General features: G+C 46.9%; 1 protein-coding gene across 5 annotated transcripts in view; it reads left to right on the plus strand.

Moving 5' to 3' along the window:
* The first annotated feature begins 503 nt into the window (after positions 1–503).
* The window catches only part of Zc3h4 (zinc finger CCCH-type containing 4), a 40174-nt gene continuing 18103 nt past the window's right edge, over positions 504–22574 (plus strand). The window contains exons 1-5 of one of the 5 annotated variants that reach the window (XM_038339028.2): positions 504–901; positions 1762–1927; positions 17551–17770; positions 18054–18164; positions 21841–22063. In XM_038339028.2, the coding sequence (XP_038194956.1) occupies positions 1767–1927; positions 17551–17770; positions 18054–18164; positions 21841–22063 (715 nt within the window). In that variant the 5' untranslated portion in view covers positions 504–901; positions 1762–1766. Of the gene's footprint in view, positions 1928–2079; positions 2190–3459; positions 3643–17550; positions 17771–18053; positions 18165–21840; positions 22064–22574 lie in introns of those variants that run through there. The other 4 variants (XM_038339029.2, XM_038339032.2, XM_038339031.2 and 1 more) reach the window with 4 other exon arrangements.

The following is a 22574-nucleotide window of genomic DNA, read 5'->3' on the forward strand; positions in this document are numbered from 1 at the left end:
GAACTGAACAACTTTTTAAATTATTTAGTGTGTGAGCCCGCGCCTGAGGTTAGAGGACATGGTATCTTTCTGGAGCCGTTTCTCTCCTTCCCTCAAGGGCCAGGATGACCTTGGATTTCTCATTTTTCTGTTCCCCAGACTCCACCGCCCCACGCCATCCCCTGAGTGCTGCGGGGCTGCCGCGATCGGTTCTACCCGGTGCTGGCAATATATGCTTAGAACCAAGCACTGCCAACTGAGCTTTTTTCCCAGATCCTGGTCCCAAACCTATGATCTTAAGCCAATTGAGCCTTCAGCCTTCGGTTTCAGCCTCCATTAAAGAAGACCATCAACTTGGGAATGTGGTGAGGATCAAAAGATTTCGTTCGTGGTTTAAAGAACCTAGAGGATTTTCACTAAGCCCGCACAGTCAGGCCCCGCCCTTCTCGCCCCCAGGGATGGCGTCACCAGCCGAGTTATGTAGTGACGTCATCTCCGGGCCGCCTCTGCTCCAGCCCCTCTTCGGAAACGTCCGGCTCCTGGGACCGGTCTCCGGCTTTCGGTTAAATTTTTTTCCCTCCCATTCTCCCACCTAAAACTTTTGACTCTTCCCGCCTTCCTTCAAACTAGCAATTTTCGGTTCTTCTCGCTTGCTCTGGGGCGAGCTCCTGAAAGTCATTTACTCTTTGAGTTAATTAATCGCCTTTCCAGCCCCACCCGTGCAGCTCATTCGCTAATTCCTATTCGCTCAGCTCGATTTATTTCAGCTACTTCCGCCTCTTGCCGCGATCCCTTCACTGACTTCGGCTCTTTCCGGATTATCTCAAATCCTCGGGTTTCTCCAATCCCGAAGCGCTTCGGCTATTTCCGGCTCACGGTGCCTTCTCTAGTCCCACCCCCACGACCACCCTTGGTTCTTTAGGTGGGTCTCCGATCCGCTTCACGTTCCTTCAGTGACCTAGATCATCCTTCGGCTCTTTCCGGCTTATTTCAGCCTCTCGGGTTTTTTTTCAGCTGCATTCGGCTCTTTCCGTCTCTCCACCGCCTCTCCCTTCCGCTTCGGTTCTTTCCGCCTTCTTTCGGGCGGGCTGTCTCTGCCCCTCTCCACGTGACGCTTCTTCGGCCTCTCAGTTACTCCCTCCCTCCACGCCCTTCCTCCAGCTTCAGCCTCTGTGCTCGTCCGGGCTGTGCCGCCATTTTGTGTGAATTCCTGACCGCGGCGGGGGCCCGGCAGCTGGGGCATCTAGGGCGGGCAGACAGTCGGCCCATCTCCGCAGCCCGTTCCTTCTTCTCCCTAAATTTTTTTTTAACCATCCCCTTGCTCGCTCTCCTCTCTACCCCTTCCCCTTCGCTTGCTCCGTTGCGCGCGACCCGCGCTAATTACACCCAACCATCCACCAGTGTCCGTGTCCCCCGGGTCTCCGGCCTCGGGGGCCCGTGTGTGTGTGTGTGTGTGTGTGTGTGTGTGTGCGTGTATCGGAAGGGGACCTCTCGCCCCGATGAGGGTCCCGTGCCCGTGAGCGAGTGATCGCAGGGGCGGGCTGCGGAGAAAGGCGGCGGGTGGCCTCGCCGGGGCCTAGGCCGCGCGGCCTACGTAGAAGTTGGCTCAGAGGTGATTCCGAAACCGAAAAAAACCTATATATATGTATATATCTATAGAAAGAGATAGATAGATAGATATATGCCCAATTCCCATCAGGAGCCTTGGAGAGCTGAAGTGTGCCCCTCCCGCCACGCCCAAGCAGTCCTTTTTCGTGCATTAACATCCCCTCCCCCTCAAAGGAACGATGGAGGCCGCGCCCGGGACCCCCCCGCCGCCGCCATCAGAGTCGCCGCCGCCGCCATCGCCGCCGCCGCCATCAACGCCTTCGCCTCCTCCGTGTTCCCCCGACGGCCGCGCGGCCACCCCGCACCTCCTCCACCACCGCCTCCCGCTCCCTGACGACAGGTCAGGCCCCCCGGCCTGAGCCGGGCAGCGTCCCCCGGGGGGGAGGAGGAGGAGGAGGAGGAAGGGGACGGCCGCCATGTTGGGCCGGGCCGCGGAGGAGGAGGAGGAGGAGGAAGGGCGGGGTCGGTGGGTGTCTCTAGCTCGCTCGCTCTTTCTCGCTTCGCTTTCTCTCCCGGCCTCATGCGTTGCCCCCCCTCGCGGCGTTCGCCCGCTCTCCCTCGCTCTCGCTCTGTCTTTTTTTGGGCGCCATGCTGAGGGGAAGGTGAGGAGGCGCCCCCTGGACCCCCCGCGCCCGCCGGTCTGTCCGTCCGTCCGCTCGCCCGGGTCACGGGCCGCCAAGGGGGTGGGCTTGCCGAGGCCCATCAGACTCCTCGGCCGCCCCTGCGCCAGGAGCTGGCCGTCAGCGGCCTGTCGCCTGGCTTCGGGGAAGGCTTTGGGGGAGGGGCCCCCGGATTCTCTTGTTTTAGGGGGATCTCCAGTTTACAGCTCCTCTCTTAGGGGTTCGGAGTTGGGTGTCTTCCCAATCCCTGACAGTATCCTTTCTCCTGGGGGAGGTATATACCCTGCTCATTTTGGATAGGTACCCGAGTCTAACGGAGGCAGAAAGTGGGGGTTCGGATCAGCCTTCGCTACATCCTTCTGTGGAGGGCTCCTTAGGATGGGGGCTCTTGTGCACTCTGAATTTTTTGGCGGGAGGTATTTTCTAGTTACTCCCTAGAAGGCAGGCAGGGAAGGGTGCATCTCCAGCTTTTTAGGTGAAAGCTCCTGACCTTTTTTTTGTAAACTCTGCTTTTTTTTTTTTCTCAGGGTCCCCTCTTTTTGTAGGTAGGTGACATTGGTGGAGGATTCTTAAGTTGTGTTTTTGTTTTTTTTTTCGGGGGTGTTGAAGGTTATTTGCTGTAGATAGGAGAGGAAGTTGGCCACTGTTTTCTTCTGGGCATGTCCCCTTTTTAAGGGTAAAATGGGGTGCTATTGCTCTTATGGGAGCAAAGGAGGTTCCCTTGTACTTTGGCAGGATGTGAACTGTGGCACCCCATGTCCTTTATTAAATGCGAAGTGGGTTCCCCCACGCCCTTCTCTGGCGGGTAATAATGGGGACAGCCCCGCGCGTTTTCAGGATGAGGTTTGGGGCCCTTTTGGCCTTCCTGGAGCATAAGGGTATGGGGTACAGGATTTGCTGACTTCTGGGGGTTGGAAGGAGTAGATTTGAAAATAGAAAGGTGGGTTTCAGTGGGCAGGAAAGCGAGTCTTGCAGGCAGTGGGGGCAGGGGTAGAGTGGAGAATTCGCTGGACAGATGGCTTGCAGCCGCTGGGAAATCCCAAAGCACCCCTCCAGACAAGGGTCTCAGCCCTTTATCCCCACTCCCACGTCCTCTTTCGTTTCCCTTTCTCCTTCACAGACCCTCCTTTGCCTTTTAAAAGAAATGGCACCCACATTCAAAGACACAGGTGCAGCAGTTTGGTGAGCTTTTTACTTTTTTTTTTTCCTCGTTTTGTTCTAATTAAATGTATCGTCCTGGGAATCGCAGCCCTTCGCAGCCAGACTACAGTTCAAGGAAATAAACAGATTAGCGGAGGTCTGTTCGCTAAGCCCACGTTGGGCTTCCAGGCCCTCTCGGGGGCAGGTGCCTTACTCAAAGGTGCTTACAAGCTTTATCCGACCTCTAAGGAGTTCTCTTATGTCAGAAGTGTATGTCTTACAATGGGTTGGGATGGTAAGTAGCCTCTTTTATTGAGTAATTCAATTATCTCCCTCTTTTAGTCCCTTTCCTGCCTGCTTCCTCCTCGCCTTTAGACCAAAGTGATGCTTGAGAGTGGATTTATTATGTTCAAATCAGGATTCTAACCCTATTGAGCCCTTTTAGACTTGCACATCCTTTCAGTGTTTAGTTTTGAAAATTTGATGTACACAGTTTTCTTTCTTTTTTTTTTAAAGTGTTACTGTAACATGACAAAAATCCATGGAAAAGGCCCAGTATGTTTTCCGACCCTTGGTGACCCTCTTTCCAGACCCATCCATTACTTTGTCTGCAGCCTTCAGAGAAAGTGGCTGCTTCAAGTGTAGGGAACAAGCTTACTGATTTGGTTTATACTTTTATTCAAGTTAAAGTCACATCCTGTTCCCCCTGCCCCCGAAAAAAGACTGTTTCAAGCAGGTCCTTATTTTACTGGAATGTTTCTTATGGTGATAGACATTTAAATTGAGCAAGTCATTTGTAAAGTACTGTCTAAGCACAAAATGTATCTGTAAACTGTGTCAAACCCTGATCTCTCCTGTCTCCACTGCTCTTTGTTCGAAAGCACATGCCTGACTGTGAAAAGTTGATGTAAAACGTGTTACACGCCCAGTCATGTTGGAGAGAACACCTCCCATCCTCAGTGCCCCCTCATCCTACACATACAAGTTAAAAAGAAACATGGACAACAAAAACAGCAGCAATGACTTGCAGGACCTAACACTGTCCTTCTAATGTGTTTTACAAGCATAAGTTCTAATGTTAAAAGACAAAAACACGTTGAAGTACCATTGTCCCCTGGCCCACTTTTGGTCCCTGATGTACTTTGTGAGGGAAGTCGTTCTCACACATATGCCTAGTCCCTTCCAAAGAAACCTGTTTCCCTTTTTGTGTCCTCAGGAAAAAAATAGGCCCACCTGCCCTTGAGCATGGAAGCTGCAGTTTGTCAGGCCTCTCATTTTATTCCTTTTAATATATTCACAGTTACCTGCCATGTGATGGTGGCCTGATGTAAAATCAGTTATTCGAGGAAGAAGTTTCCATAATATACCATATTACTGCACAAAATGTCTAAAGCACGAACTCAATACACTGTCCAGTGCGCTGGGTCAGCTGGAAAAAACATTTGAAGGTTCCCATCTTGTGTAAAATTCCTCCTCTAGGAGCTCAGAACAGAAACTGATAACCTTTCCATTCCACATGTTTAGGGTTACTAAATTGCAAAAGGATGTTTAAACTTTAAAATAAAATGTTAGAAAGAAATGGGATTCCTTTGGAAATGAAAATTTTAGCAGTCATTTTGCTGAACTTGATGTTTTCTCAACACATTTTAAAGAGCTTTTAGGCATAGCCACACAAGGGTTTGTTGTTTTTGATTTGCTTGCAGAGGAGTCCCTGATATTAAGTCAATTGCGTTTAGGTAGTCCTTATTTTTGGAATGTCACAGTAGTACCTTTTTTTTCCCTCCCCAAACTGATGTACCAGTATTAGTTAATAATGAAATTAATGGATGTTGCAAAAGCAAAAGAAAAGGGTGTCACTTGGAATCCCTGATTTTAACAGCAAAGCTTTAATACTTTGTAACCTTGGAAGTTTTTGTTTTCTCTGGATGAAAAGTTTAATTTGAAAGCAAGTCAAAAATCTCCCAGTAAGAGTACAATGGGCTTTGACCATGACAGTGTAGATGCTTCAAGTCAGAGCTACCCCTACCCCCATTCTCCAGTTTATTCCTCCAAAGATAAAGTGATTGATTCTGTATAAGGGCTTTCTAACTCCTAGTCTGTCTTCTAGGGCTTTCCTTCATTGACTTTTAAGGTTTAGATTTTTGATTCTTGATAGAATTTTTTGGAAGTAAAGTTAGCTCTTTTAGAAAATCATCCATGTGGCTTTTGCCTTAGTCAGAGAGACCCAAGAGGAAATTGTGTGGGAAGGCAGGCTACCCTTACTTCCCTGCCTGGCAAATTAGAGGTGAATGGATGTGTGGCTCTTGAATTTGAGTGTTTGCATATAGCTGAACTCTAGGATAGGGACCCTGGCATTGCCCCTCTTCCCCATCCATTGCTGTTCAGTCTTTTACCTTCCCTGTGTACTGTCTCATGTCTCAGAACCACCTTCTTCATTGTTCTGTGGCTGAGGTGTCCCTAGAAACGTTTTTCATGGAGGTGAGGATTAGGGATTCATTTCCAGTGAATACCTCTGTTGAAAGCGACTAATTAAACTGTCTCCAGGTCTCTGTGGATAGTTTTAAGTCAAACCAAATTTAGGGAACCTGTATGTGGTCTGTATGGATGGAAACTTCTAGTAGTACCAGAGTGACTGGTTCTGCCCTGCTGTGGAATCTTTAGTGATGGGCTTGAGTTGTAACTCATCACTGCTGGGGTGCAGAGCCAGGATGGGAGGGAAACAGGAAGGTTGCAGCATTCTGGCAGTTGTTACTTGCTGAGTGCTTTGAGGGCCTGGAGGAACAGCCCGCTCATTGGCAAGAGGTAATGAAGGAAATGGTCTGGAGTCAGTTACATAATTAAGGCCTCATAGGCTGTGGCAAGTTGCCTGTTTGGATGGATAAGTAAAGGCAAAAATGAACTTGCCCAGAGGGAGCCAAACTTTCCAGCTCTGGCTTTTGTAGTTTGGATGGGATGCCTCGTCTGCTGCAAAGCTCTGTTGCATTGTGAGTGCTCTGGACACACTGTAGACGCAGTGCAGCATTCGTGTTGTGACATTGCTGTGTGGAAGGTGGGGTGGTTTCACAGTCAATTTCAGGCACATTGCCCATTGAGGTGATTCTTGAGCTGCAGTGACAAATGAAGAGATGGCCTCTTGGTTGGTGCTAGTTACTGCCACATCATCATAGAGATAATTTTTCATTAGCAGGTTGTAGACTGCTAGGAGTAGCTTGTTTCTCCTGGCCAGATTGCTCCTCCCGACAGAGTACCTTACTGTTTTCCCTGCTTTGGCTCTGTTGATTGGTGACTCAGCTCCCTGTTTGTCAGGCAAGTGGTGACATATCTGAACACTGGAGGTGGCAACAGGATGTGAAGGAAGACAGTGGGTATTTGGAAACAGCTGTTACTATTCAGGGCTGGTGCCTTCTAGCACCAGTGCTCACTTCTTGGTCACTACAGTCCAATGAGTACTGCAGAGCACCCACGCAGTGGCTGTGGCTCAGTGCCTCTTTCCTTACTTAGGAGGAAATTCTAAATAGAACTCTGGTGGTCCTGTCTGTAAATAGGAGCAGGATGTGTATGACTGAGAGAAGTTCACTCATCTTGGACCTTTCAGATTCTGGGCAGCTTTCTTAATCGAAAGCCTGGTGGGGACTAAAGTCGATGGAAGCCATCTTGTGGCACTTCTTCTTTCACAGTGCTTATTCTAGATGCTAAAATGTCCTGCTGTCTTGAGCCAGTGCCTGCTGTACTGGCATGTATTTGCCTTCGCAGTTAAAAGTGGAGTGAGTCAGCATTCCAGCTGAGCAGGGCCTCCTGAGAACCAGAAAGCTGGGGATTCAAAGCCAACCCTCACTCTTCAACCCAACTTCTTGCTCTTCTGGTCTGAGTCTCTGAGGGCCAAGTGTGCTGGATTCCAGGATCTACCACCCCTTGTAATTTGACTGTTTATTCAGCAGCAAGGTTTGTCCTGCATTTTGCTTGGAACAGAAATGTTTCATTGTTGTGTTTTGTTTTCAGTACTAGGGGAGGAACCCAAGGCCCTGCACCTGCTAGATTGTTGCTCTACTACATAGCTGTATCCCTAACCCTTGGTTGTCGTTTTTGTTTGTGAGACAAGCTCTCACAGTTTAGTACATACTAGCCTCCAATTCTTAAGTGATGCTGTTTCTTAGACTTCAGAATGCTGGGATCATGCAGGTCAGTGGTGGCACACACCTTTAATCCCAGCACTTGGGAGGCAGAGGCAGGCGGACAGATCTCTGAGTTCAAGGCCAGCCTGGTGTACTGAGTAAGTTCCCCGACAGGCTCCAAAGCTACAGAGAAACTCTGTCTTGAAAAACCAAGGGGGGAAAAAGAATGCTGGGATCACAGATGCAGCCAACATGTCATACTAGCCCCTAGTATTTGTTGTTTGGGCTGGTTTAACAAGAGAGGTTCTCACACAGCTCTTCCTGGCATAGAACCCTGGCTGTCTTACCGTGCTGAGTCAGTCCCTTGAAGGACAATCCTTCTGCCACTGCCTTCTAAGTGCTTGCATTGCAGGTGTGTTCCTCTGTGCCCTTTGACTTGAGGCTGGCTCTCCGTAGCATAACTGTACCTTTATAAGTTGAAAGGTCAAAGGGTAACCTTCAAGGCCTGCTGCAGTCTTCCTGGTATTCCTACATTAGTTACTTAACCTTTGCTGGGAAATCAACAAAAAAGATTTAATCATGAAAAGTGCTAGAGGCTGTATGTGACAGGTGCTGTCTCTCCCCACTGCCGTCCTGAGTCTGCTACATTGCTCTTCTCTCTCACTTTTAGATTGGTTTTATTTTAAATTGTGTGTGTTGGTATGTTTACATTAGTGCAGGTGTCCTCAGAGGCAATAGATTCCCTGGAACTAGTGTTACACCTACTTGGGGACTGGCAACTTCTTAGGTCCTGTAGACGAGTATTTAGTGCTCTTAACAACTGAGCCAGGCCGGGCGGTGGTGGCGCACGCCTTTAATCCCGGCACTCGGGAGGCAGAGGCAGGCGGATCTCTGAGTTCGAGGCCAGCCTGGTCTACAAGAGCTAGATCCAGGACAGGCACCAAAAACTACAGAGAAACCCTGTCTCGAAAAACCAAAAAAAAAAACAAAAACAAAAAAAAACCAACCAACTGAGCCATCTCTTTAGTCCTCTTTCTTTTTTGATACGGAGTCTGATTCTATAGTTCAGGCTGGCCTTAAACTTGAAACAGTCCTTCTGCCTCAACTTCCCAAGTGCAATGGTATAGTAGTTTATTGTTTTGAGACAGGTTCTAAACTCGCTACATAGATCAGGTTGGCCTCAAACTCACAGAGATCTGTTTGCCTCAGCTCCCACGATTGGGACTATAGACAAGTACCACCATACTCATCATACTGCTACAGTACTTTTCACACTGTAGCATGTGGTCTTTAGTGGGCTGTGAAGTCCATTTACTGATGTGTCTTCATGCTAGGCAAACATGAGAAGAGGGTAGGAATGTAGATAAGTGAAACTTCCTTTATATCTTTACACAAAATGTAAAAGGAGATTAGACATAGGTCAAGGGCAAAAAGTTTGAGCCTGGCATGATGATCAGGCCTACAGTTCCAGCTTCCTGGGAGACTAAGGCAAGAGGATCACAAGGCCTGCTTTAGCTAAGCTCATCGATGGCTGGGTAACTTTAGCAAGACCCTGTCAAGATAGAAGTAAAAAACGGAACTGGCTGGCGATGTGGTCAGTGGTATTTTGCATGTTCAAAAACCTGGGTTCCATTCCTGGCCCCAGTACTACAAAAAAGAAATTGAAAAGAAAGAAAATAAAAAATGAAAGCTGTTCATCTAGTATAGGACTTTGTCCCTTTCCTTTGTCCTGAGTCAGTTTTTATAGGCCGAGTTTATCAGCATGGCCATGCCCATCTGTATTATCCTCAGCAGCAAATGGAAGAGCTGAGAAGTTGAGACAGCACCATGTGGCGTGCAAAAAGCTGACAGTGTATACTCTGGGCCCGTGACCAGGCTTGTTGGCCTTTGCACACAGTGGCCATAGTATGCTTATGTGAAAGTGGATGGGAAGTATAAAGTTGGTGAACACTGCTAGCCTCCCAGTTCATAGAGGCTCCATCATCCTTGTGTTCAATGCTTGGGCATGTAGGCCCAAGCTTTTTAGCTGCAAAGTGGATGGGTGAATTTTTCCTTTTTGAGGTACTGGGAATGAACCAAGAATGTTCTAGATAAAGTGCTGTATCAATGAGCTATATCCCCACCCCTCATGGCTGGGATTTTCATTCATGAGAAGTAACCAAAGACTTCCTGAGGCCCAGCTCTGAAGTGATCACAGCTAATCCATCCTTCTGTGACCTAACCCTAGGCAGTTGGGACAAGATTCTTGAGTCTCTTGACTAAATATTTACTGCAGGTGGCTTGGATAATTGCCCTCCTTTTCCTAACAGACGGCTGGGGCTTAGTTTTTCTTAGCATGTCACCATACAGAACACCAGCAGATGCTATATGCAGTTAATTGCAACTCTTCAGAAGTTCTTACTGTGTGTGTGTTTTAAGATTTATGTCATGTATGAATGTTTTGGGAATATGTGTATGCCTGATGCTCAAAAAGGGCATCAAAATTATTGGAACTTTGAGTTTAAGTTCAGCCTGTTCTATAAAGTAAGTTCTAGAACAGTCAGAGCTGCACAGAGAAACTGTCTTAACCCCCAAAAGCAAACAACAAAAAGCCCTAACTCAGTGGTTAAGAGCACTTGGTGGTTGTCCAGAGAACCCGAGTTACTTTCTCAGAACCCACAGGTACATACACATACATAAATAAAAATATATTTTTTTTCTTTTTTGGGTTTTTCGAGAAAGGATTTCTCTGTGCAACAGCCCTGACTGTCCTGGAACTCACTTTGTAGATCAGGCTGACCTCGAACTCACAGATGTCCACCTGCTTCTGCTTTCCAGCACCACCGCCTGGCTCATAAATAAAAATCTTTTTTTTTTTTTTTTTTTTTTTTTTTTTTTTTTTTTTTTTTTAAGATACTGTGCAGTGTGGTACTATCTTTAATCTCAAGCACTCTGGAGGCAGAGGCAGGCAGATCTCTGAGTTGGAGACCAACCTGGTCTATAGAGTGAGTTCCAGGACAGCCAAGGCTACACAGAGAAACCAAAATAATAATAAATAGATAAATAAAAAGGTCATACAAAGGTAGGGAATATAGTTCCGTGCTATGCTAAAAGCATGCACAAGGCTCTATTGGGTGGCAGTGTTAATTCCTCTAAAAAATTATAAAGTGGAGTCTTCAGATTAATTAGACATTTCTCTCCTGAGTAAGAGAAATGCTTTCAAACCATACAAACTCATCAACTGGTACCCCCTGCCAGCAAAGGGTGTGATAGTCATATTTAGCCATGTGTCCTGGCTATTTGCCAACTGGTAGGAGTCAAGACAATAGCTACTCCCACAAAGGAAATGGCAACTTTGTGTCTGGGAGGTTAGTCTGGGCTTTCTTTCTTAGGCCGTAGATTTGAGCTGCTAAGAATTTTGTGCTTGAATGAACCTTAAGGTGGGGGCTGCAGCTTGTGAATACAAGTGTGCATTTCCTTAGGGCACTTTTGAAAATTTCCTCTTTTGGGTTTGCCTTGCTTGCTTACCTGGTTTCCCCACCCCAAGACTATGTCTTACTCTGTAGTCAAGCTGTCCTGATCTGATGGAGGGTCGTCTTCCACCTTGGCCTGGGTTCTGACAGCTTATATTATCAGAGGCAAGAGCTTTTACTGGCTAAACCATCTCACTGGTCCTCCTCCCTCATTTTGACATTTCTTGGAATTCTGTCATTTTAACCATTTCATATACATATTGCTTATTTTGTCTGTTTAATAAATTATTCCTGTACAGATTATTTCTGGCTATTTTAAGGCTAGAGATTAAGAGCTAGGCTTTGGGATCAGAGTCCTGATTTCTATTTCTAGTTCTGCTTGTTATCCTATAGGCAGATTTCTTTCCATTTCTTAGCCTCAGTTTGCTTGTCTGTAAAATGGAGATGTGATGAAGCACATGGTAACAAGAGGAGACAAGGGTGAGTTCAGCGTGGAGCTGTAGATGTTAGTAGTGAGCAGTGCAGACTGCCTTCCGACTGCCCAGGACCCCAGGATACAGGAAGTTGGACAGAGGCGTCGCCCAGCCCTTGCCTTGTTTCTTCCTATTTTTTCTTTCTTTTCTTTCTCTGTATCTTTGGAACCTGTCCTGGAACTTGCTTTGTAGACCAGGTCTGCCACCCGAGTGCTGGTATTAAAGGAGTGTGCTACCATGCCTGGCTAAGGATATATATTTATGTATATATCTGTGTGTGTGTGTGTGTGTGTGTGTGTGTGTTGGAAACCTCCATTATTCTTAACAAAATTAGCAGTTAGCCATTAAGTGCCTGAAATACCCAGTCCTGGTTGAGCCCCTTGGACGTCTCTTGTGTGGCATGCTGTAGGTCCATGCACCGACATCAGGTGGTCTCTCTTCCTCTTGGTCTGTGCCAGTGGCTCATCTGGTTGTCACAAGGCAGGCACGTTACCATGGAGATGGCATGACATCACAGAGCGGACTATGATTGTGCCTGCAAATGCCAAGGGGAGGGCAATAGAGCTCACTTGCTCTTAGTTTCTGGTTGATGAACTGGGTAGTAAGGACACTGACAAACATGTGTGAGGTGTAGAGGCTTAATTCAGGGCTTCCCTAGCTCTGCAAAGCCCTCAGTGCTGTTCCCCTTGGCTGCTGTACCACTTCCTAGATCAAGGAAGGGAAGGTCATGGGTAGGGAAGGGAGGCTTCTTTAGGTATGAGCCCAGGCCAGCCTTCTAAAGGAGAGGCTCTGTGCCTTGGTTCCTAGTGATTGACCTGTCCTACAGGGCCAGGCCAGGATCCTTGACTTCTGCACTTAGGCTGGTTGTTAAACATTTGAAGAGGCAGTGTCTCCTTAAATTTTTGTGTTTTTTTTTTTGTCCCTAGTTAATGGGTCATTAAGAGCCTACCTAGGCAATTTGTTGAGAGTCCGGTCAGTTAATGATCATAACCCTGACCTTCACATTAACCTAGCAGTCTCATGAGCTTCAGGTAATAGCCATTGTTCCATGAGTTTCCACTTCTATTTTGTGGTATGTGTCGTCCTCCCTGCTCCCCAGTGTAAGAGCCATGAGCTCCTGGCTTCTTTGAACTTGGTTCAGTACTCTATCTGTAGAGTTGCTGAGAGCTGTGAGCTTCCTTGTCCTATGGGGTTTTGTCTTCCTAACAAGCTTGATTGCTCCTACTGTCTTTGTCAGCTCTGCCTCTCTTTTTTCTCTGTCAGACATTTTGAGGCTTTGTGGTCCCACATAGATTAGTTGAAGAAATGGAGATAGTTTTATCAGCAGGATTGGTTGAGAGAGAATGGCCACAATGAAATGGTCATTTGTTGGTGGGCAGTCAGCAGTATCACCCAAAGAAGTGGCTGTCTCTTTCACCCATGCCTGTTCCCCAGTCACATGCCAACTCCTTCAGGCTTCTCCATGTTGTGTACTCTGGTACTACTATTCTACCTAATTCTTTGGGTTTTGGTTTTTGAGACGGTCTTGTGAAGCCCAGGTTAGCCTTGCTCTGTAGCTAAGGATAACTTTGAGCTCCTGATGCTGCTGTCTCATCTAGTGCACTAGCTCCTATTTGGACAAATGTAGCTTCTATGTTGTTGCTTACTATATGAATGTTCCTTATGCAGGGCTTTGTTGTCTTCCACCCTGGAAATCCGTATAAGGCTATCCCATTGTCCAGATAAGAGCCCATTCTAGGGAAGAGGCAGAATTGGTTGTGTATCACTTGGTCTGCAGGAATAAGCATCTTGCCCCATTCCTTAGCCTGCTTGGGAACACCAGATCTCCTTACTGAATATTTTTTGGGAAGCCCATGCTGTATGAGTCCGCAAGCTAAAGACTCTGGGGAATTAAACCCTGGAAGTGTTGTGTTGCTTAGACTGGGCATCTAGGTGTATTCTTTGACCAAAGAGGAGCTGCAGTGAGCTCCAAAAATGGAAGCTTTGTTCAGGAGATTGGAGGCAAAGCTGCTGGAAGCGAAGTGCTGTCTGTTCTCTTTCATTTTTATCTGCTGGGCAGGCAGTCTCCTGGGATGACTGGTTCTTATCAGTCTAGGGGGCTTGGGAGTGGCTCTGGCTGCAGGCTGGTAAACTGCTAGGGGCCAGGGAGAAAGGCAGTCTTTGCAGTAGCAGTAGCCTTTTCCCCCTGAGCACCTGTCTCTAGAGGGCTTAGCCGTCTAGATTGACACTATTAGTGCAGTGGGGCTTCCCCCACTTTTCTTGGGGGATTATGTCACAGTCTATTAAGCGTGCTCCCTTGGTGTTTAATCCCACTCTGACATGGATTTTTCTGGCAGCCTGTTAATAGTGCCATTTCGTAAACCTGCCAGCTGTATTCTGTCCATGGCCCGTGGGATATCCGCCCTCTCCCAGTGGGCTTCCTTTCTGTGAATAGTCTGCAGGAAGTAGTCAGACCTGATACACCTCTTAGCTGGGGAGGCATCTGTAGCATGATGGTGGCAGAAATCATATGGGTCTGTAGATATAGTGACCAATCTAATGTCACCTTCCCAGTGCCTCTTCTAAGTCACAAACAGTTTTCTTTTAACTTATTTTTTATAATTTTGTCATTTTGTAGCCCAGGTTGGCTCTGAGCTAGAGATCCTCCTGCCTCAGCCCCCTGAGTGGGGTTACAGGCACAGATTACCATGCCTGGCTATATTTCAAAAAAAAATCTCTATTTTTAAGTGTCTCTCCATTCTAGGTAAACAAAGTTTCAAACATGTGTCAGCCCATTTTGTAGAAATTTGTGCATGTAGCTCTTGCTGAGCTCAGATTTGCCTGGACCTATTAGCAACACTATTGGCGAGAATTTTGGGCTGAAGTCTTTGTAGGGTAGGGAAGCTTCTGGAAGGAAAGCTGTATGATTCTTTTTCTTTTTTGTTTTGTTTTTTGAGACAGGGTTTCATTGTAGCTTTGGAGACGTTCCTAGAACTTGCTCTATACACGAGGCTGACCTCGAACCCACAGAGATCCACCTGTCTCTGCCTCCCAAGTGCTGGGATTAAAGGCATGCATCACCACCACCTGGCTTGTATGATTCTTGATGACAGTCAAGGCTCATAAGTTCCTAGGATAATCTTGTCACATGTTCCTAGGGTGTTAGAAGTGGGGCACCTCGCCGGGCGGTGGTGGTGCACGCCTTTAATCCCAGCACTCGGGAGGCAGAGGCAGGCGGATCTCTGTGAGTTCGAGGTCAGCCTGGTCTACAAGAGCTAGTTCCAGGACAGGCTCTAAAAAAAAGCTGCAGAGAAACCCTGTCTCGAAAAAACCAAAAAAAAAAAAAAAAAAAAAAAAAAAAAAAAAAAAAAAAAAAAAAGAAGAAGAAGAAGTGGGGCACCTTCATCAGAGCCAGCTGTAACTTGGGGACAGGGTGGAAGCCTCACCTGACCTTGGGCAAGATTTCCAACTGCATAGCCCTGTGCCTAGTGACCTATCTAAGACTGCCAGATGGACTGAATTTCATGTGATTCCTGCTGTTTTTGTATAAGGAAACTGCAGGAAAGGAGGTAGTTGGGAACCCATTTCCAAACACCATTAGCTTTTCTCCACAGGGATTCTGGCTCCAGCCTGCCCCTAGGCTCTCCCTGCTCCTCCCTCTTTCTCTGAGGTGTGGCCCTACCCCACCCACGGTATTCCCATCAGAGATATTAGGTGGGTTTGCTTCCATCACTGAGTGACCATGCCACACAGAGTGAACAGCTTTTTCCTTGAGACAAAACCAGTTTTCCTGGTCAGGTGTACTCATTGCCACAGGTTCTGAGCTGAACCTGCAGAGCGCCTCACTTGACAGGAATGCTGCTCTTCCCTGCCTCAGAGTTGTCTGTGTCTTCTGCTTTGGTGGGAAGCCTCTGAGGTACACAAGGCCTCTCTCCCCACTGTGGTTGCCTTTGATAAAGCATTAGGAGCCTTGTGCCTTGCTCTCTGAGTGCTGTCCTTGACCTCCACTTTGTGTGTCTTTGGGGCTAGGCCTCTTGGGTTTGAGCCAGGCCAGGATCCTTTGAATTGTGCTCTAGATTAATTAGAGAAGCGCCTCTTGAAGCTGTGGAAGGGCTGTGGAGAGCTTCGGAAAGAGGCTGTTGTTTCCCTTGGAGCCCCTTATAACCCTCAGGGCTTCTAAGTGGTTATTACCTCCTTCTGTAAAGCCTCTTTGGGGGTTGTTACCTAGTCCCTTGTTTTGGTTAGCTTTTTCCAGGCCTGTTGTATTTTTTAAAAATTATTTTTTGGTGTAGTGTGGGATAGACCTGAGAGTGTGCATGCTAGGCAGGTAGCCCAGGTTGACTTTTATCCTGCAGTCCTCCAGGTTTAGCTTCAATTCTCTTACTCTTGCCGCTGTTATCATATAATCTCGGATGCTTATTAGTTGCAGTGTATGGGACTTTTATGCCCATTCAAAGACCTTTCTGTTGTCATTTATGAGGAACATAGGGAGCTATAAAATAATTTGTTTGTTTTGTTGTTTGCCTTATTTATGTGTGTGTGTGAGAGAGGGGGGGGAGAGAGAGGAGAGAGAGAGAGCACTACAGACAGGGTTTCTCTATGTAATCCCTGTGCTGGTTGTACTGGAACTCACTCTGTAGACAAGGGTGGCCTCGGATTCATAGAGATGTGCTTACCTCTACCTCCCCAGTGCTAAAATTAAAAGCATGGGCCACCACTGCTCAATTGTTGTTTGCCTTCTGACAGAGGGTCTCTGTAGCTCTGACTGTCTTAGAATTCACCATGTAGACTAGGCTGTCCTGGATCTTACACAAATCTCCCTCTCTCTTCCTCCTGAGTACTGGGATGTTTGTGTGCTACCAGACAGGGCTGAGAACTCTTAAAAATTTTTTTTTAATACCCCAAACAGGGTCTTGCTGAGTGCTTTTACTGGCCTGGTACTATGTAACCTTGTTTCAAACTCAAAGAGATCAGCCTGCCTCTGTCTGCCATGACACCCAGTTAAATTTAAAAGATTTTCCATTCTCCCAATTCCTATACTTAGCAACATCTGTGTCTGTGGGTCTGTCTTGAACTTTGGATTCCTTTCCCACCTGCTACTTTCTTGACCCTCCCCTGACTCCACCCATATATACCTGCCCCCTCCCCCCAGCCTGTCCATAGCTATTTAGACTGTTTGGTGACTCATAGTTTGTTAGGCTAGGAGAGAGTGCCTTTACTTTACAAAGTGCTGACACTGGGTAACTGGGGAGTTGAAAAAGTTAGGAGAACTGTTTGAGAGGTGTGGAAAGATGTACCTCGAGGCACGGCGAGGGAAGTCAGCTGGGAGAGGGCCCAGCAGGAGTGGGACTGACTCTACCGTCTTGGTCCCTAATGGAACAAATTCAGTCGGCTGTTTATCTCCATAAACCAGAGTGTGCCAGTTGGGGTTCCCAGCAGATGAACTTGGGTGGTCCAGTAGGTTTCAGTAATGCTGTAAAGAATAGTTTTGTGGGATCTCGTCAGCTAGACCACTTAGCCTATGGCAATACCCAAGAACACATTCCTCAGCTGTATGGTCACAGGACATACTGCTTTTGTGCTGAGAACACTTAGGCTCTGGAATGGTGGCGAATCCTGAAGTAGGTTTGTCTGTGTGAGCATAGTACCTTTCTTTTTTTTATTATTTATTTCATAAGTGGGTTATTTTTTTATTTTTGTTTTTGTTTTGTTTTTCTGTTTAGGTTTTGAGACAGGTCTCACTATGTAGCCGTGGCTGGCTTGGAACTCCTATGTAGACCTGGCTGGCCTCAAACTCAGAGATCCTCCTGCCTCTGCCTCCCCGGTGCTTGGATTAAAGACTAGTAGTACCATGCCTGGCTTAGCCCGCCTTTTATTTTTTTGAGTGCTAGGACTGGGACTCAGGGCCTCTTGTGTGTTAGGCAAGCACAAGCACCCTACCACTGAGCTGTACTACTTGCCTGCTTGTGGTAACCCCTCCACCTCTTGTGACCCAGTTAAACTCACAGGCACAGCCCCTTTTGCAGAAGGATGAGAGTTGGCTGTGTAACCTCCTGGGGCTTGTCTTAGCCATTAGAGCTGCACACCCCTCATTAGGCTCTCTGCTGGTATTTGCTTACAAGCTTAGAGCCTTCAAAAGGCCCCCCGCAATTCCTGAGTTCACAGTGTTTTGGGGGTTGGTTTGCAGGGAGGATGGTGAGTTGGAAGAAGGTGAACTGGAAGATGATGGGGTTGAGGAGACCCAGGATGCCCCTGGGGGACAAGAGAGGAGTCGGAAAGAAAAGGGGGAGAAGCACCACAGCGACTCAGATGAGGAAAAGTCTCATAGGAGACTGAAACGGAAGCGGAAGAAGGAACGGGAGAAGGAGAAGAGGAGGTCGAAGAAAAGGCGGAAATCCAAGCACAAAGTAGGTCCCAAAGGGCTCCCCACACCTCCACTGCTGGCTCAGAGCCCACCTGCATGCCCAGCGGGCACTCTTAGTAACAGCCTTTTCTAGCATCCAAGGCCTGGGGACAGTTCATAAAATCTAGAGCTTATGCTCTGTTGCCTTTGAGTGCCCCTAGGTTAGGAGTTCACAGGCTGAACACAGAGCCCTTCTGGGCACATTCCATCATTATTTGTCCTGGGGCAGGCAGTGCCAAGCTGACTCGCCAGCAGCAGCACAGTCATAGTGCCTTCTCTCATTGCAGCGCCATGCTTCTTCCAGTGATGATTTCTCGGACTTCTCAGATGACTCAGATTTCAGCCCCAGTGAGAAGGGTCACCGCAAATACCGGGACTATAGCCCACCATATGCACCGGTGAGTGACACTGTCACATACATTCTGGTATGGAACAAGTGAATGGTAGCCCAGAGACAGTGGCTATTGTTTTTATTCCTATTTTATAGATGAGAAAACAGAGAGTTAGAAAACGGGGCTTGAGTCACAGCAATGACTTTCTCCACAAGGCCTACTCCTGAGTTTGCCCAGTGTCAAGTCTCCATGACTTGGCAGGACTCAGTATGTCTAACTCATCCAGGTCACAGATGACTGCTTTCTACTGTTCATAAGTGACCTTTTGTGGGAAATTGGCAAGAGAATGAAGTGGCCAGTAGAGTAGATTATCTCCAGGGCTGCCTAGTTAGAAGTTAAATACCCCATTACAACTCTGAACTTAACCATAAATTTACATCATTTGTCTGGTGTGTTTATACTTTTTCTTTCAGAAAAACTTGTATGGAAAAAAAAAAAAAAAACAAGGGCTAGGGAGGTAGCTCAGTGGTATAGTGATTGCCTTTGTACTCATAGCCATGGACTTCATCCCAGCACCACTGCCACTACTACCAATACTAATAATAAGTAATAGAAAGTAAAAACCAGGAAATGGAAGCACAAGCTAGTAATTCCAGGATTAGGAAGGTTGAAGCAAAAGATCAAGACTTGGAGCCCAGAAGCTGGAGAAATAGCTCATTGGTTAGGTACGTGTACTGTTTTTGCAGAGAATGCGACACCTGTGTGGTGGCTACAAGTATGTTGTGCCTCAGTTGTGGGCGGTACATAGATGCACATGCATCAGAGCACTCTTACATATAAAAATCAATAATAATAAATAGAGTTTGTCTTAAGGTTTCTATTGCTGTGAACAGACATCATGACCATGCCAGCTCTTATAAAGGAAAATATTTAATGGGTTGTCTTAAAATTTAAAAGGCTTAGTCCATTATCGTCATTGTGCCATGCTGGAGATGATAGTCCTACATCTTGATCAGCAGGCAACAGGACGTGAACTGAGACACTTGAGTGTATATGAGACCTCAAAGCCAGTCTCCACAGTGACACACTTCTTTCAACAAGGCCATACCTATTCCAACAAAGCCACATATCTCCCCCATCCCCAACCCCATAGGGTTTCTCTGTAGCTTTTTTGTTCATTTGTTTGTTTCGAGACAAGGTTTCTCTGTAGCTTTGGTACCTGTCCTGGAACTAGCTCTTGTAGACCAGGCTGGCCTCGAACTCACAGAGATCCGCCTGCCTCTACCTACTGAGTGCTGGGATTAAAGACGTGCTCCACCACCGCCCGGTTCATCTTTATTTATTTAAAGACATGGTAGTTCATGTCTTTAATCCTAGCACTCAGAAGGCAAAGGCAGGCGGGTCTCTTGAATTCAATGCCAGCCTGGTCTACAAAGGTAGTTCAGGACAGCCAGGACTACACAGAGAAACCCTGACTTGAAAAATAAAGAAAGAGCTGGGCGGTGGTGGCACACGCCTTTAATCCCAGCACTCGGGAGGCAGAGGCAGGCGGATCTCTGTGAGTTCGAGGCCAACCTGGGCTACAAGAGCTAGTTCCAGGACAGTCTCCAAAAGCTACAAAAGAAACCCTGTCTCGAAAAACCAAAAAAAGAAAGAAAGAAAGAAAGAAAGAAAGAAAGAAAGAAAGAAAGAACAAAGAAATAAAATAAATAAAAAACCACAGGTTACACAGGATGTGATGGCACCTTTTTACTTTAACTAAAAAAATCTTTTTTTTTTTTTTTCTTTTTTTTTTTTTTTTTTTGGTTTTTCGAGACAGGGTTTCTCTGTGGCTTTGGAGCCTGTCCTGGAACTAGCTCTTGTAGACCAGGCTGGTCTCGAACTCACAGAGATCCACCTGCCTCTGCCTCCCGAGTGCTGGGATTAAAGGCGTGTGCCACCACCGCCCAGCAACTAAAAAAATCTTATGTGACTTTTCCTGTATGTCTGTCTGTTTACCATATGCATGTCTGGTGCCTGCAGAGGCCAGAAGAGTGTCATATTCTCTGGAACTAGAGCTACTTACAGTTGTGAGTCTCTATATGGGTACAAGAAGCCATGCCCAAGTACCAGGGCTCTTAACTGCTGTGCTGTCACTCCCGCCCCATGGTGGCACTTTTTAAACCCTTTGCTATGATAGCATCATGCACCACAGCAGATGATGGAGGGTCATGTACAGTAATGCAGACTAATTTCTGCAGAAGGGTGCCCTCTCCATCCTAGGGGATGGTTTGATTATGACCTGGAGCTTGAGTGCTTATGTGTCTATGTAGCTGTGTCTTGCATTTTCCTGTAGTGAGTGTGGATTTCCTTTTTGAGTTGAGCTGGTGTCACTGAAATATTCCACACCTATGCTACAGTGTTACAACTCATGAGTAGATGTCCCTTTAGTGTCCACTTGTACTCCTTGCTTGGATTAGTTTTCTGTAGCTCTCTGAGCTTTGTTACAGTAGTTTTGCTGCTCCAATGCCCCCTGCTCCTCAGTCCTGTCACCAAAGCCACCGAATCAAACGTTTTATAGCATGTAGGGACTGCCTAGCTTTCCTTTAATAATATGCTAAGATATTTTTGTTTGTTTGGTTTTTTTTTTGTTTTGTTTTCAGTTTTGAGACCAAGTCTTTACTTTGTTACCTAGGGCAATTGTGAACTCAAGCAGTTTTTCTGCCTCAGCCTCCCATGTGGATGGAATTACAGACATGGGCCATCATACCCTACCTTAACAATATGTGTTTAAAGCCAGGTATGATTGTCCATGCCTCTAATCCTAACATTTGGGGTATGGAGACAGATAAAGAGTTCCATGCTAGGATGGAGTTCCCAGCACTGGGGAGGCAGAGGCACGCAGATTTCTGAGGTGTAGCCAGACTAGCGTAGTCTACATAGTGAGTTATAGGACAACTAGGGCTATGCAGAGAAAATCCTGTCTTTTTTGTTTGGTTGGTTTTTGATACAGTATCCCCTGTATATTGTTGACTGTCCTAGAATTTACTCTGTAGAGGAACCCTATCTTGAATCCTCCCCCCACAAAAAAATTAGTGTTCCTGGCCAGGCTGAATTACATAAGACCCTGTCTCAAAACAGTGTTTTCATTGCTTACAGCTTCCATTGCCAAGGTGGACCTCATTGTGATATACTTTGTTCACCTTTTGAAAGGCATCTTGAGAAGTGTCTTTGGAAATAGTCTGCCATGGCCACAGTAGGCCATTCATTGAAATCTAAGGCCCTAGGTCAGGCTTGGACAAACTTGGATTCCTAGTCCTGACTCCAGGCTCTTCCCCAGGTGTGCTTGCTCTTAAAGACAAATGTGTCCCAGAGCCTATCAGGGTAAATAGGTCTGCAGAGAGGCCAAGAACCAGTTAAACTAGGGACAGTAGAAATACCCAGACAAGGCCGGGCGGTGGTGGCGCACACCTTTAATCCCAGCACTCAGGAGGCAGAGGCAGGCGGATCTCTGTGAGTTGGAGACCAGCCTGGTCTACAAGAACTGGTTACGAGATAGGCTCCAAAGCTACAGAGAAACCTTGCCTTGAAAAAACAAAACAAAACAACCCCCCCCCCCAAAAAAAAAAAAAAAACAGAAGAAAGAAAAGAAATACCCAGACAAATGCACAAGTTCAAGTTCTGAGAATTGAGGTGGACCTTAATGGTTCTGATTCAGGCATGGGTACTGGCTCACCCTCTCCCTACTCTCTCCTGAACCCAGTCCCACCAGCAGTACTCCTCATCACACAATGCGCCCCTGCCCAAGAAGTCCTATTCCAAGATGGATAGCAAGAGCTACAGCATGTACGAGGACTACGAGAATGAGCAGTATGGGGAGTATGAGGGGGATGAAGAGGAGGATATGGGCAAAGAAGACTATGATGACTTCACTAAAGAGCTGAACCAGTACCGGCGTGCCAAGGAGGGCAGCAGCCGGGGCCGAGGTGAACCCTTCCCTCCCCTCCCTTCCCACTTCCAGGGCCAGTATTGCTGTTGAGAGTGGAGATTTTCAGAGTCAAAGATTTGCAAAGTCAGAGTCAGATTTTCAGCCAGCCTTTACTGAGCTTCATATCTAGGAGAGCTAGGCAGTCTCTCAGAGATGACCAAAGTGCACAGAAGCTGTACACTCGGGTCATAAGGGCTAGGGACAACCTTGGAACAATAGGCACAGAGCAGGGCTCTGAGCTAATGTCTCTCATCTGGGCCAGAGTGAGGACAGCTGGTGGCCCAGCTCTGCCCACCCCCAGTCCTGGGCTGTCACCTGACCACTTTGTTTACCTCTGAACTTTGTACTTTAGGAAGCTTGTGAACTTGTAGCTGGAGGCTTGAGGGAAGATGGGGGAGGGGATAACAAATCAGGCAATCTTGTAGAGCCAGAAAAAAACAGACAGTTGGAGGAGGTTTCTAAACTTCCAGCTCAGGTTCTTAGACTTAGGATACAGGTTATTGTTAAGA

This window comes from Arvicola amphibius, chromosome 8 (genome assembly GCF_903992535.2).
Source record: "Arvicola amphibius chromosome 8, mArvAmp1.2, whole genome shotgun sequence".
In the NCBI taxonomy this organism is placed as follows: Eukaryota; Metazoa; Chordata; class Mammalia; order Rodentia; family Cricetidae; genus Arvicola; species Arvicola amphibius.